At 35.1% G+C, this 16,182-nt stretch overlaps 1 protein-coding gene across 1 annotated transcript in view; it reads right to left on the bottom strand.

The window, feature by feature from the left end:
- Positions 1-16,182, bottom strand: part of KCNK10 (potassium two pore domain channel subfamily K member 10) — a 184,966-nt gene that overhangs the window by 16,635 nt on the left and 152,149 nt on the right. Inside the window, exon 5 of the mRNA XM_021000330.2 lies at positions 3,047-3,233. Within this exon, the coding sequence (XP_020855989.1) occupies positions 3,047-3,233 (187 nt within the window). The remainder of the gene's footprint in view (positions 1-3,046; positions 3,234-16,182) is intronic.

Raw genomic sequence — 16,182 nt, 5'->3', positions numbered from 1 at the left:
GAAAATTTTCACAGTACCACTATACAAATGATTTTCTAAAAGGATGTGATTGAAGTTCCAAGAGTAAGTTCACCTTTATTCATATCCCCAGCATTTAGCACAATGCCTGGTATATAGTAAATGCTTAATAGATACTTGTTGACTATTAGCTGACCGATTAATTCATTTTTCTTTTGTCAGTGACCCATAAAGAGTTTTAAGACAAGAAGGCACCCCTAACATGTACCTATATTCTCAGCAGAACAATCATTCTAGAATAATTCCAACCATAAATATTGGTCCAAACTATCAACTAATGATGTTTTTGCTACCACATAAATTGGCTGCAAGTTACCAATGTTCCAGAAAATTCTAGTCAGAACCATCCTCTAGGGTTCTGCTACTTGGAATCTAGAGACAAGACTCTTATAAGGATCCCTCTTTAGAGCCCAATCTCTAGCAAGTTCTGCTTTCCAGTACTTCAATACATTTGTGGAACCATTATTAATTCAAAAGATTGTTATATAGATATATTTTACTTTTGTCAGAGACACTGATTTTTTTTCCCTAGTTACAAATATTATAATTATGAAATCATACCGACATTTCTAGCAACTGAAATTAGACTGGAACATTCACAACATTTTTTCTTATTATCCCATGCATATTTTCTACTCAGTCTACCTCCAGCTTCTTACTGTCTATAGGCAGCCTGGTCTATTCAAATGAAATCAGTGTTTTTATAAGTGGATGCTTTCAAATGGACACTTAACCTGGATACCCAAAAGGAAAGAACGTACAAGGGACCAGATACCAGTTTGGATGTCGAATGTTTTAGCATTAATCACCTCAGCTTTCTAATTTTTAGTGACAGACCTAGGCAATTAGGGTGAAAGACTATTATTTATGCAGAGTAGCCTAAAGCTCCATGCAACCCAATGGCAGTTACAACGAAGTAGACTTCCCTGGGTCCTCTGGGTCAGGCAATTAGAAAGCAGGCAACAGTGCCATTATTCATTGTCTGGCCTATGGCAGCCTTTCTATAATTCCTTCTGGACAGCTTTCCATAGGACAGATCATCTATCACTGAGTTTTCTATACTCTATGGAGAAGCCAAATCTTTCCTGGGGTCATTCACAAGCAAGCAACAAGTATTTATTAAGCATCTACTACATGCTACCCACTACACTAAGTTCTAAGACATAAAGAAAAATTTTTTTAAATTGTCCCCATCCTTAAGGAGCTTATGTTCTAATGAAGGAGACCACAGATATAGAAATTGGTACATACTACCAAAATAGGGTAGAGATGCAGCCTTTGAATTTTCTGCCCAATGTTTAGCCAAAGACCAGTAAGAACAGTAACACAACATTTGACCAATAAAATAAATATTTAAATTATGGCTATGCTGAAAAGTTTTATTTTATAGTGTGAAATTAGTTAACCAGCTAGCTGGGAATGACACCTAGGGGATAAAATTGAAAACAGAAGGAAGTAGGCCCCATCCTCCCACAATCATCTTCTAATGACACTTAGGGAAAAGAAAGGAAGTTAAATTCCACTTTGTTATCAACCCCACTCCCACCCCATCCCACCCTCACCCTTGCACTCCCCCCAAGGTATACCTGATGGTGATCTTTTTTTTTTTTGAATCTCTTTTAACTGGGCCTCTTAGTGGTATTTGATTATGAGGATTATTGCTGTCCTGCCCACCACAAATGCATCTTCAATTGTAATTCTTTCTTGCTATGACATCTAAAGCTAAATAGTCCTCAGAAGTCTATGAGTTGGGTCAGAGAAAGCCTTAGATGTTTGTCAGCAGTAACAGGGAGCTGCTAAAACCAGCCCAGAAGTCTAATGATCCTTTGCAATCCATCCTGTAAGAAAATATCTTTAGTATATTGTGTTAGCTACTATAGAAAATGAAGGCCACTGTTAATTGATTCAAGAAGTACAAAAACATCTTATGTCTAAGTTGAATGAGACTTTCTCTTTTATTGCCATATAGAAATTCTATTAACTTTTTAGTTTATTTTGTATTCTGCTATTTTCCTGAAACTATTATCTAAGTTATTAAAACTGATTTATTTGCTGATTCTCTGGAGTTTTCTAAGTAAACCATTATATCATTACCAAATAGGCATAATTTTGTCTACTTTTTTTCTCTATTTTTGCCTTTCATTTCTATTTCTTGTCTATCACTAACTCTAGCCTTTAAATTGCTATCTCTAGCCTATTAAATACCAATGGAGAAAGGAGACATCCTTACTTTACTACCTATTTTTATGGAGAAATCTTTTAAGGTTTCCCTATTGCAAATTATGGTAGGTTTTAGTTTTCAATGTATACCTTTTACCAAATGAAAAAGTGGTTCTTCTGTGCCTATGCTTTGGAGGGGGACAGGGAAGAGTTTAAGCATAAGTGAATATTGTATTTTGCCAATGTATATTTGTCTTTTTCTATATTAATTGATATGATTATGTGCTTCCAGGAGTTTCTGACTTAATGTGATTAACTAATATAATTAATTCCAAGAAGAATTGTTTTCTAGATGTTGGGCCATCCTTGTAACTTTGATATAATTCTAACTTAATCATAGTGAAACAATTTCTGAATAAATTGCTATAGTCTTTGTAATTGTAAATTTTTTAAATCAATATTCATTGGTGGTATTGGTCTACAGTGTACTAATAGAGTTGAGAATTTAGTGTTTGGAAGGAAATTCATTTCACTCATACATAATTCATGTATAAGAGAAATAAGCTTTATAGATGTACAAAGTTTACCTCCATTTTACTGCAAGGACTTGGTACTTTTTGCATCATCCAAGCCAATCAGACTTTGCCCCAGTATGACACTTTAATTGCTAGCCACACATAAGCACTGATATTCTGAGCCATTTTCATTGTTACTCTCAAGAAAGTTGTTTCAGCAGACAGGCTGGAAAAACCTCATTAACAGAGATATTTCCATTTCTTCCCTTTAATACGTATGTGCCTACACACACATACACACACACACACACACACATGCAGAGGCAAGCCCACTTGGATCCTAGATTTCTTACCTGCCACATAATCACCAAAGCCAACAGTGGTCAATGTGACAACCACAAAGTATATGGATTCCAAGGCTGTCCATCCCTCAATGTACTTAAAAATGACCGCAGGAATTGTTACAAATACAATGCAGCCTGCCAAGATGAATAATATGGTTGAGATCACCCGGATCTTCGTCTGACTCACTTGCTTTTTCTAGAAGAAGGAAAGAAGAGAAGAGGGTAAATCACTTTCACCATTCTTGATTTAGAAGTCAGAGATAGATCATGTCTTGTAAATACCCTGAACCACCCCACAACTGCTTCCCTTTCTTAGAATCAGATAATTCAAGAGCTGAAAGGGATATTAGAATACATTCAAACAAACCCTTATCCAATATATTAATACTCTCTCTGGTGTCTCTGACTAATCTTTATTTAGCTACTCCTTTCAAGTGATGGAAAACTCACAAGGAAGCCCATTCCATTTGCGTACGGCTCTAATTATTAGAAAACTCTTTTTGATCATGTTAACACCTACCACCAATTAGTCCCCTGAATGCCATGCAGTGTAAGTCTAATCCAGGGGGGAGGAACCTGTGGCCGCAAGGCCACATGACACCCTCTAGGTCAAGGGCCACACTTGAGGACCTAGAGGGCCACATGTGGCCTCCCCTGGAATTCATTCAAGTATCTGAAAATAGTGAATAAGCACCTAATTTTCCCCTTAATTCTCCTCCTCTCCAGGGTCTCTCTAATCTAAGTTTTGACATTTCCTAAAAATTCTTCCTTTGACTAGAAAAATTCCCCAAAAAAGTGTGTGTGTATGTATGTGTGTGTGTGTGTGTGTGTGTGTGTGTGTGTGCTATGTATTTCTGTGTTCTTTTTGTAAAAATCAATCCATCATTGATAGTAAACAAGGTAGCATTTATTAAGCACCTTCTGTGGACCAGGTACTTATGTTAGGGGCTAGAGATAAAAAGACAAAAATGAAACAACATGCCTTTAAGGAATGTACATTCTATTGGGGAGACAATATATACTTATATATATATAGGTAGATAAAAATACAGTCATTTTACAGGACAGGCACTAAGCAGCTGAGGAAATCAGGATATAAAAGGTGATAAAACATACATGTTAGGCTTTTAAAAAATTCTATGGTAATATATTTATACTGATCCATCCATACTAGATCTCCTTTGGGATTAATGGGTAACATTTGAGAAATCAGGCCAGACTTAGGTGCTGCCAATATTAATGAAACAAAAGGGGCATATCAACTACCTTGGATTCAGGCACTTACCAATCATGTGTGTATGTGTTTTCTCAGACATTTTCACTTTAACACGAATTTTGTTGAAAGAATTCATTGAAATGGGTCATGAGTGTTAACCGTTAGTTAAAATATACACAGAAAGAGGCAGCATTGTGTAATGGATAGAGCCAGTCTCAAGAGTCAGGCCTGAGTCAAGTCCCATCTCTAATACAAACCATCTCAGTGACCCCAACCTCAAGTTAACCCTCAAGGCAGAGAGGTGGAGGACTAACAGCATAAAATATTATATGTATTGTCAAACATGATCTCTGTTTTGAATGGTTTTGCTTTGTTACAAGGAAGGGTTGACTCTGAAGAAGGTTGGCGTAGAAAATGACATATAGTCAAAATACATAAGAAAATACAGTTTAAAAAACAAAGTAAAAAAATAGTGACTTGATATTTGAAGTGGAAAAATAAGATAAAATGAAATGAAAGAGTTGGATTAGGTGATTTCCAATATTCTTTCAAGCAATTTTCTACAGTTCTGTTGGAAGGGAAAACTTAAAGAAATGCCCGTCCAGATAAGATTATCCCCGTTTGGCCAAACTCACCAATGCTTTGCAAGAATGCACAAGAAAGGCGTTTTATGATTCTAAGAGCAACCAAGTAGTTCATCCATGAAAATTCTTGCTGAGAGGATGATTATATCTCAGAAGCATGAAGTACTAGGAATTGATTTTCTAAAATCTCCCTTTCTTCTTTCTTTCTCTTTTTCCTTATTCCTAACAAAGGAGTTTTCCAAATATTTTTACAATGAAAAGATTTATTTAAAAAATGAGTTTTAAAGGATTTTCTGTACCCATTTCACAAAAGCATGTTATTTTATGTGACTGGAATTATATAAGTTATACTTTCCCTAGATATATTCGATATTGCAATAATGATGGATATTTTCAATCAGTAGCTGAGAATAGCAGGATGTCTGTGTGTTTGACCCATATCAGTCCTGCTAATTCTTCGATTCCTTGATTTACATTCCTAAAATGACATTTATAGAAGAAGAAAAAAAGAAACATTGTTCATCTCCATTAAAAAAGGAGATGTGTATAAAGTACTCAACATTTATTAAGGTCCAGGGCAAATAATTTCTCACAAAGAATCTGTCATGGTTGTTGTTCAGTCGTTTCAGATGGGCCTGACTTCTTGTGATCCCATTTGGGGTTTTCTTGGCAAAGATACTAGAGCGGTTGACCTTCTCCAGCTTATTTTATAGATGAGGAAATTGAGGCTAGTGAAGCGTTTGAGGCCAGATTTGAACTCGGGTTTTCCTGATTCCAGGTTCAGTGCTCTATCCCCTGTGCCACCTAGCTACCCTATCATGAGAGCTAAAATAAAATAAAATAAATACAAACCCACTTAGCAATTTTACATGGCGTTGTTATTGTGAATTTAAATTTTTTTTTGGAAAACAATGATTACTAGAAGTAATAATACCTTATTTTTGCGTGGTGCATCAATGTTTCCATAGGGGTTTTACATTTCATTTGAACCTCAAAGTAATCCTATATGTAAGTTAAAAAAAAAAAGGACTATTATGCCCATTTCTAAAAGCTGTAATCAGGATGAGATAAACAGGACTTTGCTCCTGGACTCAACAGGTGGAGGGGACGGGGCTGTACTCCCCACCCCCAAGGACCACCAATCATTTCCTGGGTCCTATACTACTCTAACTGAACAAGAACAAAAACTCCACTGGCTTACACTAGCATAGTGCAGCGATGCTTAAGGCCATTCCCCACCCAACCCTAACCAGGGTACCAATGGCCCTGTGAGGGCTTGCCTTACACCTCATCCTCATGGGGGAAGGGGATGCTAATGCTTGAATTTTCTTCCCTTGCTATTACAACTTTCCTTTGCAATGATGCCTTCCCTCTCCTCCCAACTTTTTGCCTACTCAACTCTTTTTGCCCCAGGCAAAAATATTCCAAGTTGCAGTTCTACCTATTATACAAATTAGAAAAATAAGGCCAAAAGAAATAAAGTAATGTGCCCCAAATCATGCAGCAAGGTAGAGCCAAGATTTGAGCCTAGGCCTTGTGATTCCAAGTCCAATGCTCATCTCACTAGACAGGGGTGGGGAACCTGAAGCCTGGAGGCCCATGTGGCCCTCTAGGTCCTCAAGTGTGGCCCTTTGACTGAATCCAAACTTCACAGAACAAATACCCTTACTGAAAGGATTTGTTCTGTAAAACTTGAATTCAGTCAAAAGGCTGCACCCAAGGACCTAGAAGGCCACATGTGGCCTCAAGGCCAATGGTTCCCCATTCCTGCACTACACCATTCTGTGAAATATGGTAAGGTGTAAAAGACATAGTAAACACAGAATTTTTTTAGGAAGGCTTCTGAGTCTGCTTAGAAACATGGAACTCCTTTATTTGACCTTAAAAATAAGGTCTAGCCAGAGACTTCATCATAGTAAAACCACACTGTTTATTTGCTAAGTGAACTCTAATTACTAGAAATGGGAACATCATCCTCTTTTCCTCTATAAATCATCTTCAAACACATAATGAAATTAAAATTAATTAGGTATTTGGGAGATACTTTTTAAGTAATAAATTAGGACCTGAATGCAATTAAAATCCAAATGAAGTTGGGGCTTGCAAAGGGGAGCTGAAAATACAGAGGAAGCTAACGCTATTCCCAAAACTCATCAGGACAATAGAAAAGAAGACCACAAGACAAAACTGTGGGGGGAAATTGTAGCAAGGATTAAGATACATGTATACTCTCAATTTTTCATTTTCTAGTGGATTATCTGCTGAGGACTAATAGCTCATATTTGCATAGCACTTCCCTTATACACCGTTAGTGCAAGTTTTATTATCCCAACTCTACAGAGAAGGAAACTGAGGCTTGGAAAGATTAGAGAACTCATCCTAACATCACACAGCTAGTAAATGTCATAGCCAAGGCTCAAACCCAGGTCTCCTAATTCTGAGTTTGGTCTTTTCACTCTGCTGCAAAATGTTATTATCACTATTTTGTTTTCCCCCTAACATCCAACAAAATTCTAAACCAATAATGGTTAGTTCAAATGATGTCTACCCAGGAAAGTTTGAATAATAGCATATTTTAAGGAATTATGAAGTTATATCTCTTATATATGCTACATATTTCTATTGGTAATACCTGCAAAGACATTTGTATGCTCATCCTAATTCAGGCCCTCTTTTACGTTTCAGCTAATAGCTTCCTAATTATTTTCCACGAATTTAGATTTTCTTCCTTCTAATCCATCCGAGTCATCAAATTAATTTCTCTAAGATATAGCTCTAATTATATTATCCCCTCCTCCCACTTAAAAATTTTCAAAACCTTTCCTTAACCTATTGAACAAAGTCCAAACTCCTCAGCCTGACATTCAAGGTCTTTCTGTTTTTTGTCCCAGCAGAACCGTAACTAATCATTTTTATGCCCAGGGCTAGAAGCTCAAATTATACTTGGGTTAACCAGGAAAATATGCTCCCTCCAATCAATTTTTAAGACAAATTTAGTAGAGGAAGATGTAGCAAAGTAAGTCTAAGCCACAACTTCAAGGAACAGGGTGGAACAGATGGAAACCTTGGGTGACTTACTGGTCCTGGGCTGCAAAAGATCACTGCTGGGGGAGGGGCAGAATGGGGCAGTCCAAGAAGGAGCTAACTGTGACAAAGGTGCCAGAATGGGGAAGCTGAGAGCTTCCTATTTTTATTTTGTTTATTTATTTATTTATTTTGGTTTTTTAAACATTCTTTTTTTAAAAATCATTTTATTCTGAATTTAATAAAACAAGTATTTACATAATCTTGCAAAATAGAAAAAAAAGATGCATGTACATGAAACTGCAAATCTATTATGTACAACTTGTTATTTCCTTTAAATACATAATAAAGTTGCCTCATAATTTTCTTTTTTTCCCCTCCCCCTTCTCTCCCCTCCCCCCACCCCTGCCCCAGAGATTACCATTAGGCACAAATATGTATATATGTGTAAAAGCATTCTATATGTACTTCTATTTATCCGTTCTTTCTCTGGATGTAGATAGCATCTTCCTTCATTTGTCCTTTGTAATTAATTTAGGTATGTATAATAGTCAAAATTACTTAGTCATTCAAAATTATTCATAAACAATATTGTTGTTACTATATACAATGTTTTCCTGGTTCTGTTCATTTTGCTCTTCGTTATTTCATACAAGTCTATCCATTTTTTCTAAGATCATCAAATTCATTATTTTTATAGCACAGTAGTGTTCCATTATAATCATATACCACAGCTTGTTCAGCCATCCTCCAATTGATGGACGTGCCCATAATTTCCAGTTCTTTGCCCTCACAAAGAGAGCTGCTATAAATATTTTAGAACATAAAAGTTCTTTTCCTTTTTCTCCTAATCATCTTGGGAAACAGACCTGGTAGTAGTATTACTTTTAAAACATTCTTTTTTTTTTTTTAATTTTTGAGTTCCAAATTATCTCCCTCCTTTCAGCCCCTCCTCCACCCACTGAGAAGGAAATCAATATGATACTCATCACACATGTGAAGTCATGCAAAGCATGTTTCCATATTAGCCATGTTCTTAAAAAAAAAACAAGAAAAATTAAAATGAAAAAATATGTTCCAATCTGCACTCAGAGATTCATTGGTTCTCTCTCTGGAGCAGGAGAGCATTTTTCATCACGAGTCCTTTGGTATTGTCGTGGATCATTGTATTGATCAAAATAGCTGAGTCTTTCACAGTTGATCATCTTTACAATATTGCTGTTACTGATGCAATGTTCTCCTAATTCTTCTCCCTTCACTCTATACCAGTTCATGTAAATCTTCTGAGGTTTCTCTTAACCCATCCCCATCATCATTTTTTGGATAGTACAGCTTCCTAATCTAATTAGTTTTTTTTTATAAGTTGGTGCTAATCTCAGCTGTTTCTATAATGCAGGAGTTAAAGTACTGTACTAACCCTCTTAATTTCCCTGAGACACGCTGCTGTCATTTCACCCTAACTATGGCTCAGGGTCCCAATCCACTTTTCCAAATACTACTGCTATTTTCTGTTCCCCAGATACGTCCCATGGATTTTTTTTGTTGTTCCCCTTTACCTTTACTCACTATGTTTCCTCTGTCTAGAATGCTTTCTTTCTCACCTCTGTTCACCTTATACCCATCTCAGCTCCACTTGTACAATCTCTGCTCAAGCTTGATGTCCTAATCAAATGTAATTTCCTCTATGCCTTTCCAGATTCTCCCAGCTGTAAGTCATGGATCCCTCGTATGGACTAACATAACACTTTGAATTTGGGGTAAATCAATTAAACTTTCAGCTTCCTCACCTATAAAATCAGGCTGCTGGATCTGACAGACTCTAAGAGACCTTTCAGTTCTAATACCATCTGACCTTGTGACCTGATCTCTCATTTCACTTTCAAGTTATATCTAATATTTGAGGTGCTTGTGGGTATATTTTATTTTCATTTCTAGACCACAAGGTCCTTCAAGGCAAGGATCATGTCTTATTCATCTTTTTTATCTTCCCAACTCCACTGTCTAGCATGCTAACAGGTGCTTTAGAATTTTCTTCTTGAGTTGACTACCCAATACAATACAATAAGCATGTATTTCCTCAAATATCTATTTGTGCAAGGCACTGTGGCATTGTACTAGGCACCAGAGATGCAAAGACAGAACAAAAAAAGACCCCTGTCTTCAAAGTTGCATGTATAAGCCCTGCAAAATAAGGGAGGGTCAAATGAGATAACATGGGTAAAGTACTCAGCAAACCATAAAATGCTATATAAATGCTAGCTATTATTATTATTATTATTATTAGTTTAATTATCTGCTGTTCTGGTTATCTACATTTCTACTCTCCTCCATAATGCAGAAAGACCTGATAAGAATGTTACAGGCTTAATAAAAAAATTTTTTAAGATAAAGCAACAAGTTTATCTCAAAAATCATTCTCAGTATCATCCAGGTGGCATGTTTACATTGCTTCTACAGTGATTTAATTTCCACAGTGTAACACTGTCTAAATATGTTTTCTAATATTGACAGTCCTAGAGTCAATACCAATATCCGCTGTTGAGGAATGTTTCTTGATATCTAGCCTAGAATTTTACCCCTTTGTGCCTGGGTTATTGTTCCTTCTCCAGTCACCCTCTTAATAGATACATCCCCCTCTTTTTTTTTAATTCTCTCATTTTCAGTGAAAAACTGTGGTTCTCTTTCATCCTTTCTTCTTCTATTATTCTGACTGTATCAATTGAGCCTATTCACAACCTCGGCCCACAATCTCTGAAGCATTTCTATTTGCCCTTCTATTAATTTTCTCTGCCCCTCTCCCTTCCAGCTTTTCATTATCCTTCTGAAACTACAGGGAATTGCAGATGATACACCAGATATTGGCATTGGACTAAAGCACTGCTCTGATAGGCCATGAGCTTTTGTCTCATCTTACCAGCCATCCCTCTCACCCCCACTCTCTCTACCTCACTCACCACATGCAGAAGTCTGCTGTTTCTATGCAGTGAGGTTGCTAGGCAAATTCACCTCCATTTACTAGCAGCCAGAGCAAGGAGCAGAAAGCTTCTCAAAAACCAAGATCTGATTAACCTTAAACATCCCTGGACTAACAATATAAAGTGAATGTGTTCAAAACCGACCTTGTGATCTTTTCCTGGAGCCTGTCACTCATCTGACTTCATTGTTTATGTCAATAGCACCACCAGGCATCCAGCCTTCTATAGGATTGTAGATTTAGAGCCAGGAGGGTCCTTAAGGGATACCTAACCAAACCCTGTTTTTTTTTATAGATGAGGAAACTGAAGCAGAAAGGGTAAGTGAATTAATGATTGGTCACATATGTTCAAAGCCCTAGTGTTTTCTTTAACCTGTTCCTCTCCTTCACCTTTGATATCCAATTAATTTTCATTACTGGTAGATTCTACCTCTGTCACACATTTATCATATATATCCCTTCCTCTCTCTTCCCAGTGTCATGAACCCTAGACTATTTTGATAGCCTCTTAATGTAGCCTCATGAAGAAAGGGACCGTGCTATATCTAAACTCTGCAACTTCTAAGCACCTAGTGTAATGCTCTATACAGAACAGGCACCTAATAAACGTCATATGAATGAATAAATCAGAGGTGACTAGGTGGCAGAGTAGATAGAGAGCTGGGCTTACAGTCAGGAAGATTTGAGTTCAAATCTAGCCTCAGATACTTACTGGCTGCATGACCCCAGGAAGTCGCTCAACCTCTGCCTGCCTCAGTTTTCTCAAAGGTAAAATGGAGATAATAACTTACCAACTTACAGGGTTGTTGTGAGGAACAAATGAAAACGATATTTGTAAAGTGCCTTGCAAACCTTAAAGGGCTATATAGATACTACATATTATTACGAATGAATGAAGAGGGGAAGGAATGAGCATTTATTAAACACCTACTATGTGCCTGGCACTGTGTTAAGAGGTTTATAAATACTTGGTCCTCACAACTACCCTGAGAAATGGGTGTCACTGTTATTCCCATTTTATAATTGAGGAAAATGAGGCAAGCAGAGTTTAAGTGACTTGCCCAGGGTCACACATATAGCAACTGTCTAAGAAAAGTCCTCCAGTTTCCTCTTTCTTCCTATTCCATTCCCTCCATTTATTATTTACATTGCTGCCATGTTAATCTTTCTTATGCACTGATCTGGCCATATATATCTACTGTTCCAAAATCTTCAGTAGCTCCCTGTTGCTTACCAAGTAAAGTTCAAATCTTTCTTCTCTGTCATTCAAGGCCCTCCACACTTTGGTACCACTCCACCGTTGCAATCTTATATTAACCCACCACCATGTGCTCTACTATCCAGGCATACAGAAATATTTGCTTTCCCTTGAACGTGACCTATTCTTTCCTATTTCAATGAAGCTAGATTATACTATTCCCCATGCCTGGGATGTCCTTGCTCCCATTTTTGGTCTGTTCAATTTCCATGCATCCTTTAAGTTAAACTCAATCCAAACAAAAGTAATTTGGAGTAATGCATAGAAAGTGACAAAAATATCTATACCCTTTGACCCAGAGATTCCATTTCTAGAGCTGTGCCCCAAAGGGTTGATAAGAAGAAAATCCATATATACACCAAAACCTTTATAGCAGTACTTTTTGTGGTAGCAAAAAACCTAAACAAAATAAATGCCCATCACCTGGGGAATGGCTAAGAAAACCGTAGAACATGAATGCAATGGAGTATTACTAAGCCATAAAGATACAATGAATGCAGAAAAGCATCAAAAGGCTTATATGAACTAATGCTGAATAAAGTAAACAGGGTCAAGATAAAAAAAATACACAATGACTTCAACAATGTAAATGGAAGGGGCAACAACCTCAAAACAATCAAAAGTGAATGCTGCAAAATTAGAACAAGTGTGACCACAAAGAATAGATAAGGGGACATCTTGCCACCCCAACTACCATGCTTTGCAGAAGTAGGAGGTCCATGGGTGTGGAACATTTTTTATATATGTATGTATGTGTGTATGTATGTATGTATGTATGTATGTATGTATGCATGCATGCATGCATGTATGTGTATACATATATGTTTTTCCAGACATTTTTGATGTATAGATTGATTTTGACAGTTTTTTCCTTCCTCTTTTTCTTAAAAACATATTCTTTGTTATATAGGACAGCTCTCTGGGAGAGGGGTGAGGTGGAGAAGAATACATAAGAAATTTAGGTATTGCAAAAAAATTAAAGATATCAATAAAAATTTATTTTAAAAAAGCAACCTAAATCCACCACTTCTATGAAGATCTTCCTGTGTCTCTTGACAAAGACCTTCCCTCTTCCTCCCTCACCTAAATAGCATTTCATAGGTTTTCAATACACTTAAATATTTTTTAAATGAATGCCTTTTGCCTCTATGTAACAGCCATTTCCCTATAAATGACCCCTCAAAAGCCACCCACTCTACTGCCACACACATTGAATCCTCTCTTATAACAAAGATAAGCAAAACTGATGTAGCAACCATGTTTATCAGTATATACTACCTTTTCCACCTATAGCTCCCTACTTCTCTAGTGAGAGAAGATGCAAGTTCTGTTCTCTGGGACAAAGATGGGATGTTACAGTTAATCTGAATTGTACTGCTTTTTATTATTTATTTTTCCTCTTGTGATATAGTTCTGAATACTGTCATTTTGTGTTTAAAATATTTTTGCATAATCTCTATAAGGTCGGGGGCTGTGATGTATCTAAACTGCGTGCCTTCACCCTCAGCAATCCAACAGAGTGCTCTGTGAATGGTAAAGACTGAATGTTTGATCAATTTGACTGTGAAATGTTATTCTATCATAAAATCATACTACAGAATCAGAGAGTTGGAAGAGACTTAAAGGTCACCCCAGCCTGAAGAATCAATCCTCACTCTAATGTTTCCTACAAGTGGTTATCTAGTCTCTGATCAATCATGTATTGATTAAGCAGCTTTGCTAGGTACATCATTCTAAGCAGCTCTGATAACAGGAACTCACGACTTCAAGAAGTAGCTTATTTCATTTGAGAACTACTCTACTGGTTAAGAAATTTCTCCCTGTATCTTTTCTTGGAAAAGTTGAGTAGAAATGTGTTTGTATGTATATGTTTACATATACACACACGTGTGTTTATGTATTTATATTTATAAATATACATATATATTTATAAATATATGTGCGTATAGTGTTATAATTGTAGATAGAAGATAGATAGATACATAGATAGATAGATAGGTAGATAGATAGATAGATACATAGATAGGTAGATAGATACATACATAGATACATAGATAGATACATAGATAGATAGATAGATAGATAGATAGATAGATAGATAGACACATAGATACATAGATAGATAGATAGATAGATAGATAGATAGATAGATAGATAGATAGATAGATAGACACATAGATACATAGATAGATAGATAGATACATACATACATACATACATATATACATATATACATATATACATAGATATAGATAGATAGATAGATAGATAGATAGATAGATAGATAGACACATAGATACATAGATAGATAGATAGATACATACATACATACATACATATATACATATATACATATATACATAGATATAGATAGATAGATAGATACATAGATAGATAGATAGGTAGATAGATAGATAGATACATAGATAGGTAGATAGATACATACATAGATACATAGATAGATACATAGATAGATAGATAGATAGATAGATAGATAGATAGATAGATAGATAGATAGACACATAGATACATAGATAGATAGATAGATAGATAGATAGACACATAGATACATAGATAGATAGATAGATACATACATACATACATACATATATACATATATACATATATACATAGATATAGATAGATAGATAGATAGATAGATAGATAGATAGATAGATAGACACATAGATACATAGATAGATAGATAGATACATACATACATACATACATATATACATATATACATATATACATAGATATAGATAGATAGATAGATACATAGATAGATAGATAGGTAGATAGATAGATAGATACATAGATAGGTAGATAGATACATACATAGATACATAGATAGATACATAGATAGATAGATAGATAGATAGATAGATAGATAGATAGATAGATAGATAGATAGATAGACACATAGATACATAGATAGATAGATAGATAGATAGATAGACACATAGATACATAGATAGATAGATAGATACATACATACATACATACATATATACATATATACATAGATATAGATAGATAGATAGATAGATAGATAGATAGACACATAGATACATAGATAGATAGATAGATAGATAGATAGACACATAGATACATAGATAGATAGATAGATACATACATACATACATACATATATACATATATACATATATACATAGATATAGATAGATAGATAGATAGATAGATAGATAGACACATAGATACATAGATAGATAGATAGATACATACATACATACATACATATATACATATATACATATATACATAGATATAGATAGATAGATAGATACATAGATAGATAGATAGGTAGATAGATAGATAGATACATAGATAGGTAGATAGATACATACATAGATACATAGATAGATACATAGATAGATAGATAGATAGATAGATAGATAGATAGATAGATAGATAGATAGACACATAGATACATAGATAGATAGATAGATAGATAGATAGACACATAGATACATAGATAGATAGATAGATACATACATACATACATACATATATACATATATACATATATACATAGATATAGATAGATAGATAGATACATAGATAGATAGATAGGTAGATAGATAGATAGATAGATAGATAGATAGATAGATAGATAGACACATAGATACATAGATAGATAGATAGATAGATAGATAGATAGATAGACACATAGATACATAGATAGATAGATAGATACATACATACATACATACATATATACATATATACATATATACATAGATATAGATAGATAGATAGATAGATAGATAGATAGATAGATAGATAGACACATAGATACATAGATAGATAGATAGATACATACATACATACATACATATATACATATATACATATATACATAGATATAGATAGATAGATAGATAGATAGATAGACACATAGATACATAGATAGATAGATACATACATACATACATACATATATACATATATACATATATACATAGATATAGACACATAGATACATAGATAGATAGATAGATAGATAGATAGATAGATAGACACATAGATACATAGATAGATAGATAGATACATACATACATACATACA

The sequence above is a fragment of the Phascolarctos cinereus genome, unplaced genomic scaffold, assembly GCF_003287225.1.
Source record: "Phascolarctos cinereus isolate Bilbo 61053 unplaced genomic scaffold, phaCin_HiC Scaffold_3;HRSCAF=262, whole genome shotgun sequence".
In the NCBI taxonomy this organism is placed as follows: Eukaryota; Metazoa; Chordata; class Mammalia; order Diprotodontia; family Phascolarctidae; genus Phascolarctos; species Phascolarctos cinereus.
This window is presented reverse-complemented; position numbering and strand designations above follow the sequence as displayed.